General features: G+C 56.2%; 3 protein-coding genes and 1 long non-coding RNA gene across 7 annotated transcripts in view; 2 read left to right on the top strand and 2 right to left on the bottom strand.

Moving 5' to 3' along the window:
• Window positions 1-3,960: 3,960 nt before the first annotated feature.
• KRTCAP2 (keratinocyte associated protein 2) lies at window positions 3,961-8,996 on the bottom strand. The gene is made up of 5 exons (XM_032265007.1): window positions 8,857-8,996; window positions 8,377-8,531; window positions 8,204-8,267; window positions 4,356-4,422; window positions 3,961-4,113 (listed from the first exon to the last, which is right to left on the bottom strand). Exons 1-5 carry the CDS (start codon window positions 8,936-8,938, stop codon window positions 3,993-3,995), a joined length of 489 nt encoding a protein of 162 aa, XP_032120898.1. The 5' UTR covers window positions 8,939-8,996; the 3' UTR covers window positions 3,961-3,992.
• A 433-nt stretch (window positions 8,997-9,429) lies between these two features.
• Window positions 9,430-19,297, top strand: TRIM46 (tripartite motif containing 46). Of its 3 annotated transcripts, none has more exons than XM_032265004.1 (10): window positions 9,430-9,667; window positions 11,012-11,273; window positions 11,513-11,856; window positions 12,559-12,702; window positions 12,825-12,920; window positions 13,611-13,864; window positions 14,100-14,221; window positions 15,241-15,543; window positions 16,825-17,122; window positions 18,158-19,297. In XM_032265004.1, exons 1-10 carry the CDS (start codon window positions 9,605-9,607, stop codon window positions 18,549-18,551), a joined length of 2,280 nt encoding a protein of 759 aa, XP_032120895.1. In that variant the 5' UTR covers window positions 9,430-9,604; the 3' UTR covers window positions 18,552-19,297. The 3 variants fall into 3 exon arrangements, with proteins under 3 accessions (XP_032120895.1, XP_032120896.1, XP_032120894.1); XM_032265003.1 differs by lacking the exon at window positions 9,430-9,667 and adding an exon at window positions 9,936-10,270; XM_032265005.1 differs by lacking the exon at window positions 11,012-11,273.
• An 836-nt stretch (window positions 19,298-20,133) lies between these two features.
• Window positions 20,134-23,445, bottom strand: part of MUC1 (mucin 1, cell surface associated) — a 4,715-nt gene continuing 1,403 nt past the window's right edge. Inside the window, exons 4-9 of one of the 2 annotated variants that reach the window (XM_032265008.1) lie at window positions 22,466-22,881; window positions 22,311-22,366; window positions 22,032-22,168; window positions 21,765-21,886; window positions 21,534-21,683; window positions 20,134-20,516 (exon numbers count right to left, since the gene is read on the bottom strand). In XM_032265008.1, the coding sequence (XP_032120899.1) occupies window positions 20,442-20,516; window positions 21,534-21,683; window positions 21,765-21,886; window positions 22,032-22,168; window positions 22,311-22,366; window positions 22,466-22,881 (956 nt within the window). In that variant the 3' untranslated portion in view covers window positions 20,134-20,441. The remainder of the gene's footprint in view (window positions 20,517-21,533; window positions 21,684-21,764; window positions 21,887-22,031; window positions 22,169-22,310; window positions 22,367-22,465; window positions 22,882-23,445) is intronic. The other variant, XM_032265009.1, reaches the window with a different exon arrangement.
• LOC116541107 overlaps window positions 22,845-23,445 on the top strand; it is a 746-nt gene continuing 145 nt past the window's right edge. Inside the window, exons 1-2 of the long non-coding RNA XR_004264717.1 lie at window positions 22,845-22,904; window positions 22,965-23,024. This is a non-coding gene — a long non-coding RNA (uncharacterized LOC116541107). The remainder of the gene's footprint in view (window positions 22,905-22,964; window positions 23,025-23,445) is intronic.

Here is a 23,445-nt window from a genome sequence, read left to right as displayed (position 1 = left end):
AAAAAAAAAAAAAAAAAAAAGTTAATTTGTCAAATGTAAATGTGCCTGTTTTTCTTCATTTTCAAGTGTATCTGGAGCCTCCACAGACAGCAGGGATCCAGATTTCTCTCCATCTTTCAGAAGTCCTGTCTCCAAGGGAGCAGTTGCTGAAATCTGAGTCGTTTCCCACCCTGCCCCTGACCCCCTGCAGAGGCTGGGGTGGGAATAGATGGTTCTTCAAACTACCAGAAGCTCTAAACTCTGCCTCCTGCCAGTGGTCAGGCCTCCTCCACCTGACCCTTCACCCAAGGTGATGGGGTACCTAACCATAGGGCCAACTGAGGGGGCTTCTCTCTCTGCCTCTGCAGGAACTCAACCAAATAGCATGTACAGAGCAACTTCTGTGTGGCCAGCTGGCTTTCAGCCCTGGGGTTGGGAGGTGTGGGGGGTGGATTTGGGAACCTGATCCCAATCCCAGGACTGCTGCCTGAGGAACCTCCAGTCTTCTAGGATAAAAGCAAAGAAAGGTACCTAAAGCAGAATTATTCAGTGCCCCAACTGGGCCTGTGTGAGGGTCCCACCATTGTTTGCTTGAGAGGCAGATCCTAGTAAGCCTAAGTCAAGGAGGATGATGCACAGGGCAGGCGGGCCAGTAGGTCCCCGAGGGCAGGGCCTCCAGGCTTCCCATTCTTTCGTGGTTCCCACAGCGCTCAGGCCCCACTGGGCTCACAATAAGCTTCAATGCCCGCTTTTGACTGAACCTTTCCCCTTTGTATCTGTCTCTGTGTCTCTCAGCATCTCTGTCTCTACGGGTCTCTGGCTCTCTCTTGTTTCCCAACATCCTTCCCGAGCCCCTGGGGAGCAGAACTGGGGGAGCCCGGCAGTGGGAACGGGACAGCGTCCTGTTCTCACCAAGGACAATAAGGGCCGGAAAGGGCTGGAGCCAAGGCCTGGCGCAGACTCCCCTCCCTGCCTGCCCTGGGCGCCCCCATCCCCCGCCCTGACCCGCAGGCAGGACCTAAGTGCCAGTCCTCGGGGAGTCAGCCTCCGTGCCCTTCGTCTCACATTTCCCCTGCCCTCCCTTTTCTCTGGAGGCATCACTTCTGCCCCCAGGAACCCGCAGAGCGAGCGCCCTCCCGCCATCCTCCACTCTCCCCGTCCCCTGCATTATTTACTCCTGTTTCCGGAGCTGGCTGCGGGTGCCTTCGGTGTCAGGGCCACGTGTGAGGGAGCAGGAGGAAACATCTGGCTTCCCTCTGTTCCCCAGGGGTGGGGACGCTTTCTCTCCCTCAGGCCTACCGCCTCCTCCGGGGTGGAGCTGAGCCCCAGGAGTCCAGGGGCCAAGAGGTTAGCACCTTTGCCCTTCTCACCCTCAGGGCTCTGGGAGCCTTGGAGTCCTCACGCCCCTTACCTAATGATAGTGATTAGGTGGCTGTGGTACTCCTGCCAGGGTTAATTGGCAGGTCAGGTGCAGGCAACCTGCAACCAGGCAGGGAACAGAGCTGCGACGTCGGCGCCAACCTGTCCTGTAAATGCACTCATTCCCTGAGGAAAGCATCATTATTCCTGGGCCACGTGCTGCCCCTGGTGCCTACGCAGTAGTGGCAGCAGGTGCTCAGATCCCTTGGCACTGCCCTGGCACCTGCTCTCCGGCTCCTTCTCACCCTCCTCTAGCCATAGAGATGATGCTTGCTGCTGGTCCCCACCCAAGCCAGCACCCGCTGTGGAAGGCATGGTGCCCTCTGGTGGTTGGATCCCCACACCTCCCCCCCATCCACCACAAGCTGTGTCTGTGCTCACCTGAACTGGGACCTGACCCTCTGCCCAGTGCTCCCACTTCGCGTTAGGACAAAGTCGAGGTTTGACAGTGAGACTTAGAACTAACCCAGCCTCCCCTTAAGCCCAGAGACTGTCTTGGACAACCTCACCTCATCTCCCAGAGGGTCTCAGCTATCACAGCCCACCGCGCCACCCCTCCCAACCATCAATACAAAACGAGTGAGTCCGAGCCTAGAGCGGCCATCCTATCAGGGAGGCTCTCTCTGGTCTCCACTGAACTTTCTGCCTCCATTCCCAGCCTACAGAGAGAAGAGGCTTAATTCAGGATTCAATCCTTCCAAATGAACCAGTCTTTCGAGTCTTCTGAGAAGGCTCGCCTCCCAGGGAAGGACCCAGCAGCAACGAACGCCCCTCCCGGCCCACAGGGCTGGCTAACCTGGGAGGGTGCTGCTAGCCTCCAGGAGGGAGACGTGGGTCCATGGCGCCCCCCTGCAGGCGTCTTGGATAAGCTGCCTAGCACGTCCTCCTCGGCCAGGTTATCGAAGGGCAAGTGTCTGCGGTTCTAGCCAAAGATAGGAGTGGAGCCGGGCGCGGTGGCTCACGCCTGTAATCCCAGCACTTTGGGAGGCCGAGGCGGGTGGATCACGAGGTCAAGAGATCGAGACCATCCTGGTCAACACGGTGAAACCCCGTTTCTACTAAAAATACAAAAAATTAGCTGGGCATGGTAGTGCGTGCCTGTAATCCCAGCTACTCAGGAGGCTGAGGCAGGAGAATTGCCTGAACCCGGGAGGCGGAGGTTGCGGTGAGCCGAGATTGCGCCATTGCACTCCAGCCTGGGTAACAAGAGCGAAACTCCGTCTCAAAAAAAAAAAAAAAAAAAAAACCAAAGATTGGAGTGGAGTGGGTGGCCTCTAATCCTTGACCAAAACTCTACTCACTTCTTCATCTTCTTTGGGTCTTCTTCCCTAACTCAGGCAGTTATGGACAGGATTTTGTTTGTTCTGGACAGGTTATTTCATTCAACCAACCCACATCTGTTTTGAGACCGAGTCTCACTGTCGTTCAGGCTGGAGTGCAGTGGCACAATCTCCACCCACTGAACCGCCCACCTCCCAGGTTCAAGTAATTATCATGCCTCAGCCTCCCAAGTAGCTGGGAATACAGGCGCGTGCCACCACAGCCCACTAATTTTTGTATTTTTCATAAAGACAAGGTTCCCCATGTTGGACAGGCTGGTCTCAAACTCCTGACCTCAAGTGATCCACCCACCTCGGCCTCCCAAAGTGCTGAGATTACTGGCTTGAGCCACTGCCCCCGGCCCAACCCACCAGTCTTTATTGTCCATTATCAGACTCTGGAATAGACAAAGCTAACCAAGACAAGGCGCGCACCCTAAAACCCACACCACTCAGCACGAGGCAGGGCACCTAGGTGCCCCAAAGAACAGGCACTCTGCACAGAGTTGTTCCTCATGACAGCACAGACAGGGCAGGGTGGAAGTAGCCAGCTGCCTCATTTCCATCAAGCCTGGCTCAAAGGTTAGTGTCCTTGCTCCTCCTGTTTTATATATACTTTGCTAAAACTTAGGAAGTTCCCAGTGTCTTGGCTACAAGACAGAGAAAAAATGAAGGCACCAGAAGAGAGGCTAGGAGGAGTTGACCGCCCTGGAGAGTCTTTCTAAACATAGGCATATATTCATGCTGGAGTAGAATGGATAGGTCCTGGGCAGCATCAGAAGGGAAGTCCCACCTATGCACTTGCAGCAGAAAGGGCAGGGTGCTCATTTGCTCAAGGCAGGTAGCTGGAGTGGTAAAGTTATCACATGGAACCCCATCAAACAGTGTAGGGGTGAGGGACCTTTCCTTCCTTTACTCTTTTGCTTCAAGTTCCCTTCTGGTGCTGACAGGCATGATTCCTGCATTGCAGCCTTTACCCCTTTCCCCAAAGGTCAAGACTGCAGAACATTCATGTGCTTTTCTTCCATGATGAGATGCACACGAGTATGTCACTCCAGTGCCTGGCCAAATACCTGGCACCGATGGTGTTCAACAGATATTTGGTAAAAATGAATGTGGGAGGAAGGAAAGCCTCACCATTCCCAAGCTCTGAAAATGGTAGGTGCCCAAATGTCTTAACATTCTGTACACCTAAGCTGGGCACTGGTAGATGAGGTCCACAATATATCACAATTCACAGAGCTACAAAGAATCAACTTTATTGAACAATCAGGGTCAATTTCTCTTCTTGCTCTTGCCTGTGACCTTGGCTTGTGTGAGGACTGGAGCTGCTGCCTGGTACAGGGTGGAGGAGATCTTGTTGATGTAGTACAGACCAACCATGGAGAAGATGAAGCTATACGGTGAAGACAGAAAGGTCATGGCACCAGTAGGCATGCTGCCAGCCCGGTGCCTCCTAGGGAAGACACTAGCATCAGGAAAAGAATCCAAGCTCAGGTTTAGGAAAATGGGGAAGGACAAAGGAGGGAGAACAGAGGGAGAGGTAGGTGTGGATGGAAAAAGTCTGGCACCATCACAGTAGGATCCAGTGCCAAAGAACAGAATGCTACACCCCTTACCCAGCTGTCAGGAACATACCAGGTGGTGACACAGACTCGGTGGATGAGGCCAGATGCAAAGAGAGCCAACAGGAGGCACAGCAGAACTAGGGAGGCAAGAAGAGACAAGGAGAGCAACGGTCAGAATGGAAATACCAGGCATTAGTATGTGGAGTCCAGGAGAAATCTGGGGCTCTCTGCATCTTGGGGAACCTGCTTAGAAGGGTATGCATGACAACAGCAAGAAGATTCAAATGACCTTAATGATACCCAGAACATGGAGGCCGGAGGCTGAGTGTGGTGGCCTGGGATCCCAGCACTTTGGGAGGTTGAGATGGGTAGATCACCTGAGCCCAGGAGTTTGAGGCCAGCCTGAGCAATAAAGTGAGAACCTATCTCTAAAATAAAATAAAATATAAAAATTTAATTAAAAAAAAATAGCCAGATGTGGTGGTACACACCTATAGTCCCAGCTACTCAGGAGGATGAGGTGGGAGGAACCCTTGAGCCCAAAGTTCAAAGCTGCAGTGAGCTGTGATTGCACCACTGCACTCCAGCCTGGGCAACAGAGTGAGACCCTTTCTCTTTTTTTTTTTTTTGAGATGGAGTTTCGCTCTTGTTACCCAGGCTGGAGTGCAATGGCGCAATCTCGGCTCACCGCAACCTCCGCCTCCTGGGTACAGGCAATTCTCCTGTCTCAGCCTCCTGAGTAGCTGGGATTACAGGCACACGCCACCATGCCCAGCTAATTTTTTGTATTTTTAGTAGAGACGGGGTTTCACCATGTTGACCAGGATGGTCTCGATCTCTTGACCTCGTGATCCACCCGCCTCGGCCTCCCAAAATGCTGGGATTACAGGCTTGAGCCACCGCGCCCGGCGAGACCCTTGCTCAAAAAAGAAAAAAAAAAGAGCCAGGGGCGGTGGCTCCACACCTGTAATCCTAGCACATTGGGAGGCTGAGGTGGGTGGATCACCTGAGGTCAGAAGTTCAAGACCAGCCTGGCCATCATGGTGAAACCCCATCTTTAAAAATAAATAAATAAATAAAGATAAAAAGAAAAGAAAAAAAAGAACATGGATGTAGATGTATATATTTTTTTCTTTTTTTAACCAGCTCTGCCCCAAATCTCACATAACCTCCTGGCTTTCCTCCCATAAAAGGGAAAAGGAAAGGTGATAGACAACAGAGCCTGAAGGGCAAGGTACGTTCCCATTTGGGGAATCCAGTTAAGGCCTTTCCAACAGAAGCCAGCCAATGAGAGTCAATTCATTAAGCTGAGTGACCAGTATTGGAAGTTGAGGGCCTTGCTCCCTGGACACAGGTTTGGAGGGCAGAGGGCTTGGATCCACTTGTTCATGGGGGCAGGAAAGGACTTTAGGTTATTTGGAATATGGGAGAGAAGGTGGGAAGACAAAAGCAAGGACAAACAGGACCCCACATGCCCCGGTAGAGTTCAGGGAAGGCAAAGAGGGCCAAGAACTTTGCCCCACCACAGTGGAATCTTTTTTTTTTTTTTAAAGTTTTGAGGCAGAATTGCACTCTGTCGCCCAGGGTAGAGTGCAGTGGTGCAATTTCAGCTCACTGCAACCTCAACCTCCTGGGCTCAAGCAATCCTCCCACCTCAGCTTCCTGAGGAGCTGGGACTACAGGTATATACCACCATAAGCAGCTAATTTTGTATTTTTTGTACAGATAGGGTCTATCTATGTTGCCAAGGCTGGTTTTGAATTCCTGGGGCCAAAGGATCTGCCAGCCTCCACCTCCCAAAGTGATAGGATTACAGGCATGTGCCATCCCTCCCAGCCAATAGAAGCAAGTGAAAGGCCAAGCACAGTGGCTCACGCCTGTAATCCCAGCACTTTGGGAGGCTGAAGTGGGTGGATCACTTCAGATCAGGAGTTCAATACCAGCCTGACCAACATGGTGAAGCCCCATCTCTAATGAAAATACAAAAATTAGCCAGGTGTTGTAGCGCATGCCTGTAATCCCAGCTACTTGGGAGGCTGAGGCAGGAGAATCACTTGAACCTGGGAGGCAGAGGCTGCAGTGAACTGAGTTTGTGCCATTGCACTCCAGACTGGGTGACAAAGCAAGAGTCCCTTTAAAAAAAAAAAAAAAAAAAAAAAAGCAGCAAATGAAGATAATACACATGGAAACAAAATCTAACAGAGAGAAGTTCCAGGACTGCTGGATGGAAGAAACTATGGAAGCCTGCAAAAGGGCTATGCAGAGAAAGCAAGTCCTAAAACAGGGCAAAGAAATGAGGGCAGCCAGGCACAGTGGCTCATACCTGTAATCCCAGCATTCTAGAGGCCAAAACAGGAAGATCACTTGAGCCCAGGAGTTCGAGACCAGCCTGGGCAACGTGGTAAAACCCAATTTCTACAAAAACTTAAAACATTAGGCTGGGTACGGTGGCTCATGCCTATAATCCCAGCACCTTGAGAGGCCAAGGTGGGCAGATCACCTGAGGTCGAGAGTTCGAGACCAGCCTGACCAACATGAAGAAACCCCATCTCTACTAAAAATACAAAATTAGCTGGGCGTGGTGGCACATGCTGTAATCCCAGCTACACTGAGGGCTGAGGCAAGAGAATTGTTTGAACCAGGGAGGTAGAGGTTGCAGTGAGCCAAGATTGCGCCATTGCACTCCAGCCTGGACAACAAGAACAAAACTCTGTCTCAAAAAATAAATAAATAAACAAACAAACAAACAATAAGCTAGGTGTGGTGGCACTCACTGGTAATCCCAGCTACTGGTAAGACTGAGGTGGGAAGATCACTTGAGCCCAGAAGGTCAAGGCTGCATAAGCCATGATCACACCACTGCACTACAGCCTGGGTGACAGAGTGAAACCTTGTCTCAAAAAAAAAGAGAAAAGATTAAGGGCAACCGTGATAGATCTTTGTTTTGCCAGATGAAACTACAGGCCTGTACCACACCTGGCATCTGCTGTGAATTTCTGAGCATGTGGCATTCCTTAAGTGATCTGGCCTTAACGCTTAATTTGCGTTACAAATTTAATTGTCTATACATAACTAAATCATCAATTCTTGATTACATGAGCAATTGAACAAGAATTACCGCAAACAGGAAATAATCTTAACAGTTATTCTGATTGGGTCAGGATTCCTGCTGCCACAGAAATTTGGTGCCTCTAGTATTTAGACTCTTCCCAATCCCCTCAAATAGCTATAATTCTTGGCTGGGCACGGTGGCTCATGCCTGTAATCCCAACACTTTGGGAGACCCAAGTTGGGTGGATCATCGGAGGTTGGGAGTTCAAGACCAGCCTGACCGCCATGGAGAAACCCCGTCTCTACTAAAAATACAAAAAATTAGCTGGGCATGGTGGCACATGCCTATAACCCCAGCTACTTGGGAGGCTGAGGTAAGAGAATCACTTGAACCTGGGAGAAGAAGGTTGTGGTGAGCTGAGATCACACCATTGCACTCCACCCTGGGCAACAAGAGCGAAACTGTCTCCCAAAAAAAAAAAGTAGAATTCTCTAATATTGAGTCAATTTCACATCAGAAAGCCATAGTGAACTTGGTCCTGCTGCTTCTTCTGGTGGCAACAAGGATCACCTCCCAGAGAATAGATGCAAAACATCAGCCCAAACTTGCCTATTCCCCTCAAACCTTCCCTGGGAGCTGGCCAGAAGGTACCAAAGTTTCATGCTTTCCAAGGTCGTCTCTTCCAGCTCCAATTCCAGGAGCTATACAAGGTGCAGAATCAAAAAGCGTCACCTGTCTTCAGACAGCTTTAGTAAACGTATTTCTCCTTAAAAACCTTTATATCTAAGCATCTGGAAATACAGTATCCTGTTTCAGAGGGTTAAAAAGGAGAAAGTTCAAATACTCAAGCTCCAATTTTTACTTACTCTCAGGGAAGATCTTTGCTTGGAATCCTTTGCCAAAGACAAGATTCTCCAGATTATTGAAGGCCTGTTCGAGGGAGTTAAGGAGTAGGGCGTGCAACGGGGACAGAGCTGTGTGGGGAAGGCGAAGGGCACATGCCTACGTGGCCCGCCCCCTCCCACCGCAGGGAGGATACAGTGAGGGAGAACACAAAGAGGCCCGAGCCAAGCAGGCCGCCCTGGATGGTGAGCCACTCGGTGGAGGCCAGCTGACGGCTGTACATCTGCATCCCAGCGAAGAGCAGCAGGGACAGGAGGGAGGACAGCGCCAGCGAGGTGCCTGTACCCACCACTGGAGGGAATGGGAGAAGAGACGGAGTCAGGCTCGGCCCTCCCTCCGGCAGCTACAGGCAGATTCGGCCGGTCCCGAAGCTCCGGGGGCCGACCCGCTCCAAGAACTCTCCCGGGACTGCAGCCACATTCCCCAACTCCCCACACCGCACGGTGACCTCCAGGTACTCCCCAGCTCCGGACACCCCGAACCATCTCGTTCTGTGGTAATGCCCACTGCCCGGAACTCAGGACACGTCAGCTCTGCTGGCAGAGGACGAGGAAAGCTTGTCCACCCCAACCCCGACCCCCGCTAGCACTTCCAGGGGACCCCACGGTCCCGTTACCCATCATTCCCCGCCCGTGAGTCCAGTCGGCGCCTCTGACCAAGAAAGCGGAGCCGAACCAGGTACGGTTAGCTATGCGCATGCGTCAGCGCTTAACTCGAACTTGCTATTCCCGGCGTCTTCCTCTTGCCTCCTCTCGGCGCCTGGACGCAGCGCCCTCTTGCGACAGGGAGGAAATACTGCGTCGAGGGGGCATCTTCGGCCACCGCCCTGGTCCCCAGACTTTCCTCCCTGGTGCATCTGCTGCCACTCTGTACAAGCGGCACTTATCTCTTTAAGTCACTGAGCCCATGCCTGTGGCATCTATCCCATCTCTCTTCTTTGCCATTTCTGTCATCTCTATTCCACGTTCCTAAAACCTCCCTGCCCCATGATCATTGCCTCAACATCTCCCAACCCAAAATTTAGTGCTCCCAACCCGGAACCCATTTTCCTCTGAAACTAACCCCCGGCTTAATATGAGTAAGCTTAGGAGCCAATGAAAATTGAGAATATCAGAAATGGCTCCCCCCTCAAATACCTTTGCATATTACCCAACCCCCCGACCGGCTTTTGAGAACCACGTGGGGATAACTATTTCCCACCCCCTACCCCGACGGGCGCTGTTCGAGGCAGGTCCCTGGAGCATGCGCAGTGACACCTCACCCCCCAGCCTTCCTCACACCCCCACTGGGCTCCTGCATTAAGCCCGGGGTTCGCAGCCGCAGCCGGGATCGGGCATCCGGGGGCGGGCGGGCACGGTAGGGCCATGGCAGAGGGTGAGGATATGCAGACCTTCACTTCCATCATGGACGCACTGGTCCGCATCAGTGTGAGTTAAGGTGGGGTCGAGGGAAGGGGGAGGCGTATAGGGTTCTGGGGCAATCTGGGACCTGGAACAGGTGGGGATCCAGGAAGATGCTGGGATGTATGCAGCGGGCTAGCGATGGCAGAAATGGTTGGGAGGGTCGGGATGCAGGTATGAGAGTAATCCCGGGAGCAGCCCGGAGGTGAGTGCCGTGAAGGCGTCGGCGTGCCAGGGCTGGGGAGCTAGGAGCAGCCCAGACGCAGCGGGTGGGCTGGGGTGGCCTCCAGCAGTGCACTGGGGCTGGGGCTTCAGGGGAAAGGCGCTGTTATGAGGAGGGGACGTGTGAGCTTGGATATTTTCCAAGAAAACTGAGGACAGGTGGGGGATGATGTAGGAGCCGCCGCACAGTGCAGTTCCCAATTTGGACCCCTCCCCAAGACCCCACCCCACGCACCCCCACTCAGGGCTGCTTCTGAGCCTGCGGTTGTCATGGCAACCCGTACCCGGCTCTCCCAGGGGCGGTGCCAACCGTGCTCCCCCCCACCACTTCCTCCCCCCCTCCTTGTCCCTCCCTCCTTTGTGTCAGCTGCGCCCCTGACCGGGATGGCTGCGAAGAGAGGGACCAAGGTGAGGTGTGGGGGTGGGGCATAGCCTGAGGACCCCCACTCTCGCCACCAAGAGGGGGAGGGGGACTTCCGGTGGGGAGGGGGCGAGTAGGCGGGGCTCTTAATTCCCTCGCTAGCTCGGAGAAGCGGGTGCTGCTGACCGGGTTGCGCTGCGGGAGAGGGCGGGAGGGCCTGATGGGGGCGAAGGGGAATGGGGTGGTCAGAGGGACTGGAGGAGACCGATGGGGAAGTGAAGGATGGGAATGGAGGCTGGAGCGGCCGCAGGCCGGAGCCGCGGCAGGACGAATAGAGCCAGCAGGATGGAGAGCCAGCTTCGCCTGGCTATAGGGAGGAATCATGGCATGGGGGTGCTGCTAGAGAAGGGAGTGGGGGTCTGCATGGAGCTGCAGAATGGGCGGTGTCCTTGAGAAAAATGCCAGGGGCGAGCTGCCCAGAGATGGGGGATGGAGGCAGGTGAGGGGGCTGCCAGCTGGGGCTGCTGCGGCTGGAGAAATGGGGATTGGGCTTGAGGCTGGAGAGGACACAGCGCCAACGATCCCTCCTCTGGGCCTTTAGCTCTGCAGCAGGGAAACAGAGGTCTGGAAAGGTCTGTGAACCAGCCCAAGGCAAGTGCTGGGGAAAAGCTGCAGGTAGCTTATCTCGCTCCTTCTTCAGACCCCTAGGGTATCCAAGGGCAGCCGAGGGGCTGCTGAGGTATACCTAGGTGTCCAAGCGCTGACCTAGCCTCCTGGTCCCTCCACAGACCAGCATGAAGAACATGGAGAAGGAACTGCTGTGCCCAGTGTGTCAAGAGATGTACAAGCAGCCGCTGGTGCTGCCCTGTACCCACAATGTGTGCCAGGCCTGTGCCCGGGAGGTCTTGGGCCAGCAGGGCTACATAGGACATGGCGGGGACCCCAGCTCCGAGCCCACCTCTCCTGCCTCCACCCCTTCCACACGCAGCCCCCGCCTCTCCCGCAGAACTCTCCCCAAGCCAGACCGCCTGGACCGGCTGCTTAAGTCAGGTGGGACTGGGGCCTGCAGGGTGGGGGTGGGAATGCCGAGCTATTCATCAGGAAGATGGAAGAAGTCCATCACTGGTCGGGGCATCTGTCTGTCTTTCTAGGGGGTGGAGATACTGCTTATGCAGGCTCGAATGAGAGCTGAGTTCTGGCATAATGAAAATCTAATTTAATTTAACAGGTTTCCCCACACCCAGCCAGCTGTAACTGTCACATCCTCTCCCTCCCTGGTTCATCCACAGGCTTTGGGACATACCCTGGGAGGAAGCGAGGTGCTTTGCACCCCCAGGTGATCATGTTCCCGTGCCCAGCCTGCCAAGGTGATGTGGAGCTTGGGGAGCGGGGCCTGGCAGGGCTTTTCAGGAACCTGACCCTGGAGCGTGTGGTGGAGCGGTACCGCCAGAGTGTGAGTGTGGGAGGTGCCATCCTGTGCCAGTTGTGCAAGCCCCCACCACTAGAGGCCACCAAGGGCTGCACAGAGTGCCGCGCCACCTTCTGCAATGAGTGCTTCAAGCTCTTCCACCCCTGGGGCACCCAGAAGGCCCAGCATGAGCCCACCCTGCCCACCCTCTCCTTCCGCCCCAAGGTGAGCCAGCCCTTACAAGGCCTGGGGAGGGAGGGACATGCTGCTCCAGGTGGGCCGGGGTGCCTGGCATTGTGGGTTTCCAAAAGGAGATGGGAAGAGTTTTCCACTGCCAAGCACTTACCTCTGGAATCTGTAAGAAAGTCACCAGACAAATCATTCAACAACTTCGGGCCTCCATCTGATTTACTGCAGGGGGATGGTAGTATCTGACCTGCAATAGTCATACCTGAAGGGTTGTTGAGAGGATGGCGTGAGATAATGTTTGTTCACTAAAAAGTGTTATCTGCACACTAAAAAGGTTTGTGTGCATTCACTCACTAAACAAATATTTATTGAGCACCTACCTATGTGCATGGTGCTATTCTAGGTGTTGGAGATACAGCAGTAAACAAGATGGACAAGGTTAATTATTAACTACCAGGCTCAGAATAATTGTCATCATTGTTACTGTTACTACCACATATCCCAGTGAGAGAGATGAAGGGGGGTGCAATGCTGGTGAAACGGGCACCGCCCGGAGACTGCAGGAAAGGCTGGCTTTGATGCCAGTGTGGACCACCAGGTGGCACTGTGGAGCACCACCGGCAGATTTCTCCACTCCCATCTTGCCAGTGGAGGGAGGGCACCAAACTGCTGTCGTGATAGCATAGCACCCTTACCCACACCATTGACTGACCATCCTATTGCTCTTTGTGTCCCTAGGGTCTTATGTGCCCAGACCACAAGGAAGAGGTGACCCACTACTGCAAGACATGCCAACGGCTGGTATGTCAACTCTGCCGGGTGAGGCGCACCCACAGTGGGCACAAGATCACACCAGTGCTCAGTGCCTACCAGGCCCTCAAGGTAAGGACTCCCCTCATCCAACCCTAGTGCCAACTCACACTCTTACCCTCTTGCACCTCCTCCCAACTGCTGGCTTCTGCAGAGCTGGGCGTGATGCCCACCTCTTTCTTCTTCCCCCTCAGGACAAGCTGACAAAGAGCCTGACATACATCCTGGGAAACCAGGACACGGTACAGACCCAGATCTGTGAGCTGGAGGAGGCTGTGAGGCACACCGAGGTGAGGGAGGGCACAAAGGTGGGCCCTGGGCCCTGCCTGGGAGTGGGGGCAGGAAGGGGGTGTGGGTGGTCATGACCCAATCACCTCATTGCTAGCTCAGGAAGCCCGTAAGGTATCCAGGTTCTGGTTAAACCAGGTTGGCGGAAACACCATTGCCCCAGGCCAGGCTATACCTGGGCTGCAGTGGGGGCAGGGTGGCTATAGCTCAGGAGAAAGAGAGCTCAGAAAACCCCACACATAGCTCCGATGCTCTCAGGTTCAGGTGCCTACCAAGGATGGCACACATCCCTAGTGCTAGAGTGAGGTGACGAATGATGACCTTCTCCCAGGTTGTCTGAGCTAGCTAACATGGGGATGGGCAAATAAGGATGGCATAGATGCCAATGGACATTAGTGCAGTACGAGTGGACATTAGTGTAGCCATGGCCTCTTTGATTTGGATGAGTCACTGAGGGGTCAGGATTATGATGTGGGGATCCAGGAAGGTTAGCACAAATGATTGGGAGTTGAGTCCATCTAGAGGTGCCTTTGCAACCATGAGCCCAGACCCTGTAGGAACGGGTGAGCAGGATTTCCCCAGACCCCTCGTGACCTTAGCCACACTGTGGCGTCCGAGGAGGCCGGTACTAGTGCTACCTCCACAAAGATGATAGTAAGTCACACATCCTTTGGGTGTTGCTCCCTGGGCAGGTGAGTGGTCAGCAGGCCAAGGAGGAGGTGTCACAGCTGGTGCGGGGGCTGGGGGCTGTGCTGGAGGAGAAGCGGGCATCACTGCTTCAGGCCATTGAAGAATGCCAGCAGGAGCGGCTGGCCCGTCTCAGCGCCCAGATCCAGGAGCACCGGAGCCTGCTGGATGGCTCGGGTCTGGTGGGCTATGCCCAGGAAGTACTTAAGGAAACAGACCAGCCTTGCTTTGTGCAAGCCGCCAAGCAGCTGCACAACAGGTACTCAGGGGCATGGGCTCCTAGGGGGCAGGGACATCGAGGGTGTGGGCAGCAGCTAGGACAATGTCTAGAGTACTGCCAGGTGGAGAACTGGGGTTCTGAGGATTTTCCTGAGGCCAAACTGATACCAGCTCCCAAAGCAGTTGCCAAGGCTCTAGGGGCAGGCAAGACAGAGTCTAGAGGAAGGGTGGCTGCCCAGATGGCAGGACCTGACCCTTTCTTGCCCCCATGCCAGGATTGCCCGAGCCACTGAGGCCCTCCAGACATTCCGGCCAGCCGCCAGCTCCTCCTTCCGCCATTGCCAGCTCGACGTGGGGCGTGAAATGAAGCTGCTGACAGAGCTTAACTTCCTGCGAGGTAAGAAGATGACCAGTCCCCATGCCCAACCAGAGCCTTCTTCCCTTCCTCCCCAGCAGCGGGCCCGGGGGGCAGTGCCCACCGGGGACCTCCCGGCCTCCTGCCCGGCCTGGCCAGCCACTCCTCCCCCCCCGCCCCCCCCGCCCCACCCTCCCACCCCGCCCCGCGCCGCCTCTCCCTCTCTTTGTTTGTAGGCTGTGGCCACCGCGGACTCTGCTCCGGAGCACCCCAGGCAAGTCAGCGGCCCTGCCCCGGGGGCCCTGCCCGCCGCCGGCCCCTTCCCCCCCCACCGCTGCTCCCACGCATCTCGGCCACCCACTCATTTGCTTTCTTTTCTTTCCTGCCTTGTCCCCACCTCGTGGTCCTCCCGCTGGACCAATGCCCTGTCTCTCTCCTGCCTTCTTCAGGCGCTTGACTAATCCTGGCCTTTCTGACCTTTTGTGCTTGTGACCCTTACCCTCTGACCTTGCACTTCCTTTCCCTTGACCTCCAACCGCTGCCATCAGCTTTTGCTGTCCCTCTGTTGTCCCCGCTTTCCACCTTGCTGCCTCCTGCATCTCTCTCCCGAGCCTGGTCCCCTTCCTTCCTGCTTGGCGCCCTCTTGCCTGTGGGCTCCAGTGGCCTCTGCCTGCCCCTCCCTGGGGCTCCTGTTAACTCATAGAATGTCTGAGCTGCAAGGGCCCCCAGAACTTACCTGATCTGATACTCTCCTTTGACAGGGGAGGGAACTGAGGCCCAGAAAGGGGAAGTGACTTATTCCAGACCAGAGTGAGGTAGCAGCAGCCCAGAACTACCACACAGGCCTCCTGACCCCCAGCCCAGCGCTTTCCTGCCTCATTCTCTCTTGGGCCCTGCTCTGCCCCTCCTGTGCCCATTTCCCGGAGGAGTCCTTCCCCAGCTCCCTCTCACCCACACTCACCCCCCCGGCTCCCGCTGCTTTCCCTTTTCCTGCCTGCCCCTGCCCTCCATGCCAGGCCAGTGGCCAGGCCCTGACTGACCCCCGCTGTCTCTTCCAACAGCGCCTGAGGCCCCCGTCATTGACACCCAGCGCACCTTTGCCTATGATCAGATCTTCCTGTGCTGGCGCCTGCCCCCCCACTCACCACCTGCCTGGCACTATACTGTCGAGTTCCGGCGCACGGATGTGCCCGCCCAGCCGGGCCCCGCTCGCTGGCAGCGGCGGGAGGAGGTGAGGGGCACCAGTGCCCTGCTTGAGAACCCCGACACCGGCTCTGTGTATGTGCTGCGCGTCCGTGGCTGCAACAAGGCTGGCTACGGTGAATACAGTGAAGACGTGCACCTGCACACGCCCCCAGCACCTGGTGAGTGAGCAGGCACAAGTGGTTATGTAAAGGGTATGGGGTCTGCCAGGGCCCAGGCCCTGACGGTTGGTTCCAGGTGGCCACTAGAGAGGCCATATAACATACTGGGTCACACACACTAGCTCTGGAGCTAGACTGCTTGGGTTCAAATCCCAGCTCTGCCTCTTACCAACCGTATAGGTGGCTTTTGGCAAGTTTTTCACCCTCTCTGAACTTCAGAGTCCTTTTCTGTAGGGATAATGATAATATTAGCCAGGCACAGTGGCTCATACCTGTAATCCTAGCACTTTGGGAGGCCAAGGAGGGAAGGCTACTTGAGGCCAGGAGTTCAAGACCAACCTGGCCAACATAGCGAGACCCCATCCCTAAAAAATAAAGGTCAGGTGCATGGCTCATGTCTGTAATCCCAGCACTTTGGGAGGCTGAGGCAGGCAGATCACCTGAGGTCAGGAGTTCAAGACCAGCCTGACCAACATGGAGAAACCCCATATCTACGAAAAATACAAAATTAGCTGGGCGTGGTGGCGCATGCCTGTAATCCCAGCTACTCAGGAGGCTGAGGCAGGATAACTGCTTCAACCCAGAGGTGGAGGTTGCAGTGAGCTGAGATCATGCCATTGCATTCCAGCCTGGGCAACAAGAGTGAAACTCCATCTTAAAAAATAAATAAAAAATAATTTTTAAAAATTGCTAATACTTACCTCATGGGGTGGTGAGAATTCAGCTGATGTGAGGCGCTCCATGGGAGTCTGAGTACAGTGTTCAGACTAGGTTAGGTTAGGTCTCATGAATGTTACCAACGTGACTCTAGAAAATAGTTTGGACTCCAGGGGGTGGGCATGAGAGGGGAGCCTTGCCACCCAAGTAGGGGCTGGGTATAAGGGCCAGGGGTGAACCCAGAGTGTGGGTTGGAAGACATAGGTTGATGGTGATGGCAATGTGACCAGGTGGAACACAACAGCGGGGACTGTCCCTGGGGCTGGCAACAAGTAAGGGGTTAGAGGAAGCACCATGAGTCAGCCAGGTCCAGAGCCCTGGTTTTGTGCCCACTGTCATCATGAAAACGCTCTCTGAGGTCCCATGCCCATTTGGAATGCCCCCTTCTTTTTTCTTCCTGCCTTCCATTCCAGTTTCCCATGCTCTGTTCTCCTGAACCCCCTGCCTATTCCTGGTGGCTGAGCCCCCCCACAACGTCTTCCCTGTTCCGAAATCTCACAGCCCCCAGTACCAGTGTTTGCCCCTGAAGTTCTTCCTCTGTCTCAACCGTCTCCCTCCTTCCAGTCCTGCACTTCTTCCTCGATGGCCGCTGGGGTGCAAGCCGAGAGCGGCTGGCCATCAGCAAGGACCAGAGAGCAGTACGGAGTGTTCCAGGGCTGCCCCTGCTGCTGGCTGCTGACCGGCTGCTGACTGGCTGCCACCTGAGCGTGGACGTGGTCCTGGGCGACGTGGCTGTGACTCAGGGCCGCAGCTACTGGGCCTGTGCTGTAGACCCAGCCTCCTACTTGGTCAAGGTGGGCGTCGGGCTCGAGAGCAAGCTTCAAGAAAGCTTCCAGGGTGCCCCCGATGTGATCAGCCCCAGGTCAGGCCCCTCTGGAAGGGATGGGGTGTGGGGGTCCTGGTGGGAGTGAGGGGCAGGGCAGGGGTGGCAAGCGGAGCACAGATTTGGTGGCGTGGGGCCAGGAGAGGATTATGAGGGAGAAGTAGGAGCATGGAAGCCAGACTGGGAGCCCTGTGGCCAGGAGAGGCATGGGCTCAGCAAAAGGGCTTTCGAGGACCGATTTTCAGAGCGTGGTGTATGGTCGGGGAAGGGGATGATAGAAGAGGGGCCATCTCTGCTTCCTTCCCACCATCTGTCACTCTGGACCAATGCACCATCTCTCCAAGCGTCTGTGTCCTTTCTCCCTGATACTCCATTCCCAACACTGTTTCTCCACTAAACCATTGCTCTCCAAGACCTCCTCCACCCACGTCTTAAAATTCTTCCCTTAAACACCCCACCTCCATATCCCTCCTCTCCCCAACTCCCTGTTTAACACCCTCCCACCAATGCTTTTCTTCCTGAGCCTTCTCCCCAGCACTGTATCCCCCAATACCTCATTTCTTCAAAGCACATTCTCTCCAACACAAATCCCCTCCTAAACCCCACTGTCCCCAACCCCACATCCCTTTGACACCCTTCATCTGTGACACCAATCCACCCTCATCTATCTCCTGACGCCCACCTTCCCAGCTTCCTTTCTCTCCTTAGTCAGTGATCTGGGATTCTTCCCAACATCCTCTAGTCCTCAGAACCCTCTCCCCAGCATGATTTCCCCAACACCATCTTTCTTGACGCCCTTCCACGTGCTCTACCAATGACTGTCTTTCCTGTCCTCCCTGCCAATGTGCCAAAGTGCTCTTGCCAATGTGCTTTCCTTTCAATGCTCTTTCCCACCGAACCCAAGCCCCTGACCCTGTACTCTACCCTGCCTCTTCAGCGATTTCTTTGCAACACCCCAAATCCATCCCTCCAACCTTCTGCTCCTCAGCATTCCATCCTTCCAGCATCTCCCTTCGGCACCTCATCCGTCACTCCATCCCTCAAAAATCTTGTACCCAATGCCCGCTTCTGCAGGTACGACCCGGACAGCGGGCACGACAGCGGTGCCGAGGATGCCACAGTGGAGGCGTCGCCGCCCTTCGCTTTCCTAACCATCGGCATGGGCAAGATCCTGCTGGGGTCGGGGGCGAGCTCAAACACCGGGCTGACGGGGAGGGACGGCCCCACAGCCGGCTGCACAGTGCCCCTGCCGCCCCGCCTGGGCATCTGCCTGGACTACGAACGGGGCCGGGTTTCCTTCCTGGATGCCGTGTCCTTCCGTGGGCTCTTGGAGTGCCCCCTGGACTGCTCAGGGCCTGTGTGCCCTGCCTTTTGCTTCATCGGCGGTGGCGCAGTACAGCTACAGGAGCCAGTGGGTACTAAGCCTGAGAGGAAAGTCACCATTGGGGGCTTTGCCAAGCTGGACTGAGCCTTCCAGGCCCCTCATGCAGACCTGGGGTCCTCCTGGGCCCTGGCCCCCAAACCTCTTTGCCCAGGTTGTTCCCCCCAAACTCTTCCTACAATGCGGCCCTGCCCCTTCCCCTGTGTCTATGTCTTCCCAGGGTTTTCTCTTGACCCAGGGGCTCTCCTCTGCCCACCTCTCTGGATGGCTCCCATTCTCTCCATTGCCTGTTAGCCAAGCCCCCACCCCCACTGCGTCTGCCCCATGCCCTGCCTTTGGCATCTCACCCAAGCCATGGAGAGAGCCCCTTCTCCATCCCTGTCCTGTGCCCCCAGGCTGATTGGGAGGGAGGGCCCCTGAACACTGGGCATGATCTCCCGCTCCCTGCCCTGTTGATGCTGAACTGCAGCCTTGGGACAGGCAGGCTTTTGGGCTGGATGCTGTCCAGGCACTCCTGGTGAGGGGAAGGGGACCCTGTCATCCTGCTTTATTTATTTGGGTCCTGACACCCCACAGCCGCATGCCCCTTAAGTCCCTCTTCTCTCTCTCTTGCATGCTTTACCTGTCCTGCACCCATGCCAACGTGCCAAGTCTCCCTTGGGGACCCAGCTGAGTCTGGGTGTTCCCATAGGGTTGGGCCAGGCAAGGCTTCTGGTGCCTGCTGCCATCCCCCTGCAGTGGGCTCTGCTAGGCCTGTGCCAAGCAACAGCTGTTATTTTCATGGTTTATAAACAATAAACTGTGATGCCAGGCACATCTCTGCCTCCCCTGAGCGTGACCATTCCTCTTAGCTTCTGTGCTGGGTGTGGTGGGCAGGAGGGGGCAGGGTGCTGGGCTGTGGTTCTGGGCCGGCGTACCGGATAGATTTGGCACCTGAGGGAGGAGGGCCTCCTGCCTCACACGGCCTGGCCCGGCCTGAGCCCACCACAACCGCCAGGGGACGTAGCTCTCCGGCTGCCGGTGGCAGGCCCCAGCCAGGGTGTCTAGGCCGGTGGCACCCAGGCCCTGGGGGAATGCCAGGGCCTGCGGTTGAGGGGACAGGCAACATGCCTGGGCCCGAACGGGTCAGGGGACCAGAACTACTTCCCCATTCCCAGGGTGTTGCGGAGCCCACCCCAGGGGCAGTGCGCTGGTGGGGCAGCCAGGGTCAGGTGGGGGCCGGGCCTGATGCCAGTGCCCGGATCTAACTGGCCCCCGCTTATCTCAGCCCTGTTGACTCTGGGCTGTTATCACTGCCCTAGGATTTACTTCACACCCAGGCAGCTGAGAATAGAGGCACCTGGGGGCACCGTGCCAAGAGGAGAGGAGAGTATGGGCCAGGCAACGCCAAGGGAGAGCTGTTGGCGCACAGAGCCCAGTCACGCTAGCCCTCCAAAACCCGCCTGGGTTTCGTTTCCTCCTTCCTCTTGTGCTGCCAGGGTCAGCCAGAGGTGGCTCCCCAGACCACCCCTCCTCCCCAACGTCACCTCCTCCTCACATCTCCTGCTTCTCAAACAAACCTGCTCCTTCCTGCCTCCTGGCCTCCCTGTCTCCTCCCCCAGGCCCCTCACACACATTCTGACCGACCGCCCTGCTGCCCACAGGTCACAGATGAAAGATCAGAAGTTGGTACAGCGGAAGACCATGTTTTATTCAGTCCTGTCCAGGTTCCCTGCCATCTCCGGGGTCTCTGGGCCAGACCTCCTGGGAGCTCCCACCGCACCACTCCCCAGGCATAAGCCCTCAGGGGCAGGCACGGGCTTCCACAGGCCGAGAAGTGTCCAGGAACTTGGTGAGGCCTCTGAGGGAGGCTGTGAGCAGCACACCTGAACTCCCAACTCACCAGCCCAGAACAGGGTTTGGGGACTCTGGCCCTGAAGAGCCGGAGTGGGGCGGACTGGCACTGGCTGACCACTCAGCTCAGCAGGCGACGTGCCCCTATAGGTTGGCAGAAGTGGCTGCCACCGCTGGGTTTGTGTAAGAGAGGCTGCTGCCACCATTACCTGCAGAAACCTGGGTGGAAGGAAAAGAGATCCCAGGTGAGAAGCAGAAGGTACCTCCCAGAGCCCCTGCATGGCACCCCAAGCTGGGTAATCCGTCCAGGGTTCTGGCCAGCTCTCAAAGGGTTAAGTCGGAGAGAGCACCTGCCACCCCACCAGCCAGGTGACTGTAAACAGGGCTGTCCTCCTCCCTCCCTCTCCTTCACTCCTCCTTGGCTCTAATCAGCCCCCTTGGCCTCCCTTGCAACCCCTTTGTCCCTCCATTCTCTGCTGTTCCAGCCCAGGGAGGGGGTGTGTGTGTGTGTGTGTGTGTGTGTGTGTGTATCTCTGTCTTTGTGAAACTGAGAGAGGGAGGTCTCCAGGAGGAAAATAGGAGCAAGAAAAATAAACTCCTCTCTCCTCCCCCACCCAGAGTGGTTTTCCAGCCTCAGGTGGCTCCAGTAATTATTTACTAGGTTCCATACAGAAAGGCCAGGGGAGGAAGGAGGGAGGGTTCGCTGCTTCCTTGAAGCTCCCAAGAACACTACTGGCACCCAGGCTCACCTGGTCTGCTGACACTTCTTCCTCTACCTAGGAAACCTCCCCTTACACCGGCCTTTCTTGGTCTACCCTCCATTCCCAGGAGATGATTAGGGGCACAGGGGCTCACCCCTATGACTTCAGGAAGGGCTCCCCTGCGCATCGTGCTCCACCCATTTTGCCTCTGGGTGCAAAAAAAAAAAAAAAAACTGCCACGGTGACACCAGTTCAGCCAGCGCCAGCCAGCATGAATGCTGATGGCCAATGCTCTTTTAGGAATTCTGGCAGTGGGGCCACCCCCTCTTGAGGTCCCCTTTCTTCCGTGGTCTCCTCCCAGGCCTGTCCTCCAGAACTCTTCGGACCTCCGCCCCCCATCCTTGCCAGGCCCTCCTCTGCTCACTTCATGCCACTTCTCACCTCTTCCAAGCTCTCTGGGTTTTCCAAGTACCCCCTTCAGAACCCTCACCAGCCAAAGCCTCTGCCACCCCCAGCCTGTGGGGCCCAACCTCACCTCCTCATAGGGGCTATGATTGGTACTTCCAGGGGGCACATAGCGCCCATGGGTGTGGTAGGTGGGGTACTCGCTCATAGGATGGTAGGCATCGCGGGCTGGAAAGATATCCAGCTGCCCGTAGTTCTTTCGGCGGCACTGCCAGACAGCCTGGGGATACAGGAGATTATGGTGGGCCACGGAGTGCCTTCTAGCAGCGGGGCTCTGATCAGGGTCAGGGACTGCACTCACCAAGGCAACAAGATAGATCACGGCCAGCGCAACCAGAACACAGACCAGCACCAGCAGCGCAATGCCCCAGCCTGGTACCCCAGCCCCGGACGGGGCAGAGACGGGAAATGGCACATCACGCACTAAAAGGAAAAGCAGCGGTCAGGGCAGTCCCCCAAAGGAGGTGCCCCTCCTGCTGCCAGGACTAAGGAAAGGGCAGGGACCCAGACACTGGAGGGAGAGGGGCCACGGCATGGTGCCAGGCTACAGGCAGGGAAGCAGCCTCACCGCTGGCTGCTGAGACATTCAGGTCGTATCTAGAGACTGCTTCCTCTTTACGGTCATCAAACTGTGTCTCCACATCTTGGACACTGGTGGTACCTTCTCGGAAGGCCAGAGTCGATTCTACCACCACAGATCCTGGCCTGGTCACAGGGAAATGGGCACTTCAGCCACGGGTCGCAGCTCTGGCTCGGCGCTCTCCCCCAACCCGGATGTGCCAGTCCCTCCCTACAGTCATGACAGCCACCCACCCTCCAACCACCGAGTCCACACCCAGAACTGTACCTGAACTTGATATTGAAGAGGCCCAGAAAATACTCTTGTTTATAAATCTGCAAAAACTGGGGTGAGAGGGAAAGGACTCAGACTTGATGCAAAGGGTGTGGCCAGTTCTGAAGGCTGCTTCAGGGGAGCATGGGGAAGGAAAGACAGATACTCACCAATTCAGAAATGTTTCTCCGCAGCTCTTGGTAATAGTTGGTATTGGGATCTCCCAAAGAGGAGTTAAACTGGAGGTTGAAAATGCGAAAAGACAGGAAAAAGAAAGAGACCCCAATAGACAACTGGGGAGAAGTGCTGTGATTGGAGGAGGTGAGAGGAGGTACTATGCTATGGTGAGTGCTACTGGCAACAGTCTTGGTGCTATGGCTGGCAAGGGTGGCAGGAGTATCAGAATGGTGGCTGGGAGTTGAGAATGGCGTACTCTTGCTGCCTGGGATTGTGGTAGACTCGGCGGCAGAGGTGCCATTGTGGACCAAAGTGGAAGCTGAGCCTGATGTCGAGCCTGAGGCCGAGGTGCCATGGTGGGCTGGACTGGTAGTGGAGCCGTGGGCTGGAGTGGTGGTGGAGCCGGAGGCTGGCCCGGTGTCCGTGGCCGAGGTACCATGGTGGGCTGGAGTGGTGGTGGAGCCGGAGGTTGGCCTGGTATCCGCGGCCGAGGTGCCATGGTGGGCTGGACTGGTGGTGGAGCCGTGGGCTGGAGTGGTGGTGGAGCCGGAGGTTGGCCCAGTGTCCATGGCCGAGGTGCCATGGTGGGCTGGAGCTGTGGTGGAGCCGGAGGCTGGAGTGGTGGTGGAGCCGGAGGTGGGCCTGATGTCCATGGCTGAGGTGCCATGGTGGGCTGGAGTGGTGGTGGAGCCGTGGGCTGGAGCAGTGGTGGAGCCGGAGGTTGGCCCGGTGTCCATAGCCGAGGTGCCATGGTGGGCTGGAGCAGTGGTAGAGCCGGAGGCTGGCCCAGTGTCCATGGCCGAGGTGCCATGGTGGGCTGGAGCTGTGGTGGAGCCGGAGGCTGGCCCAGTGTCCATGGCCGAGGTGCCATGGTGGGCTGGAGCGGTGGTGGAGCCGTGGGCTGGAGCAGTGGTGGAGCTGGTGGCTGGCCCGGTGTCTGTGGCTGAGCTGCTATGGTGGGCTGGAGCTGTGG

Source organism: Sapajus apella, unplaced genomic scaffold (genome assembly GCF_009761245.1).
Source record: "Sapajus apella isolate SASKATOON/1434 unplaced genomic scaffold, GSC_monkey_1.0 scaffold148, whole genome shotgun sequence".
Lineage (NCBI taxonomy): Eukaryota > Metazoa > Chordata > Mammalia > Primates > Cebidae > Sapajus > Sapajus apella.
Note: the sequence above shows the minus strand (reverse complement) of the source record. Positions and strands in the feature narration are given on the sequence as shown.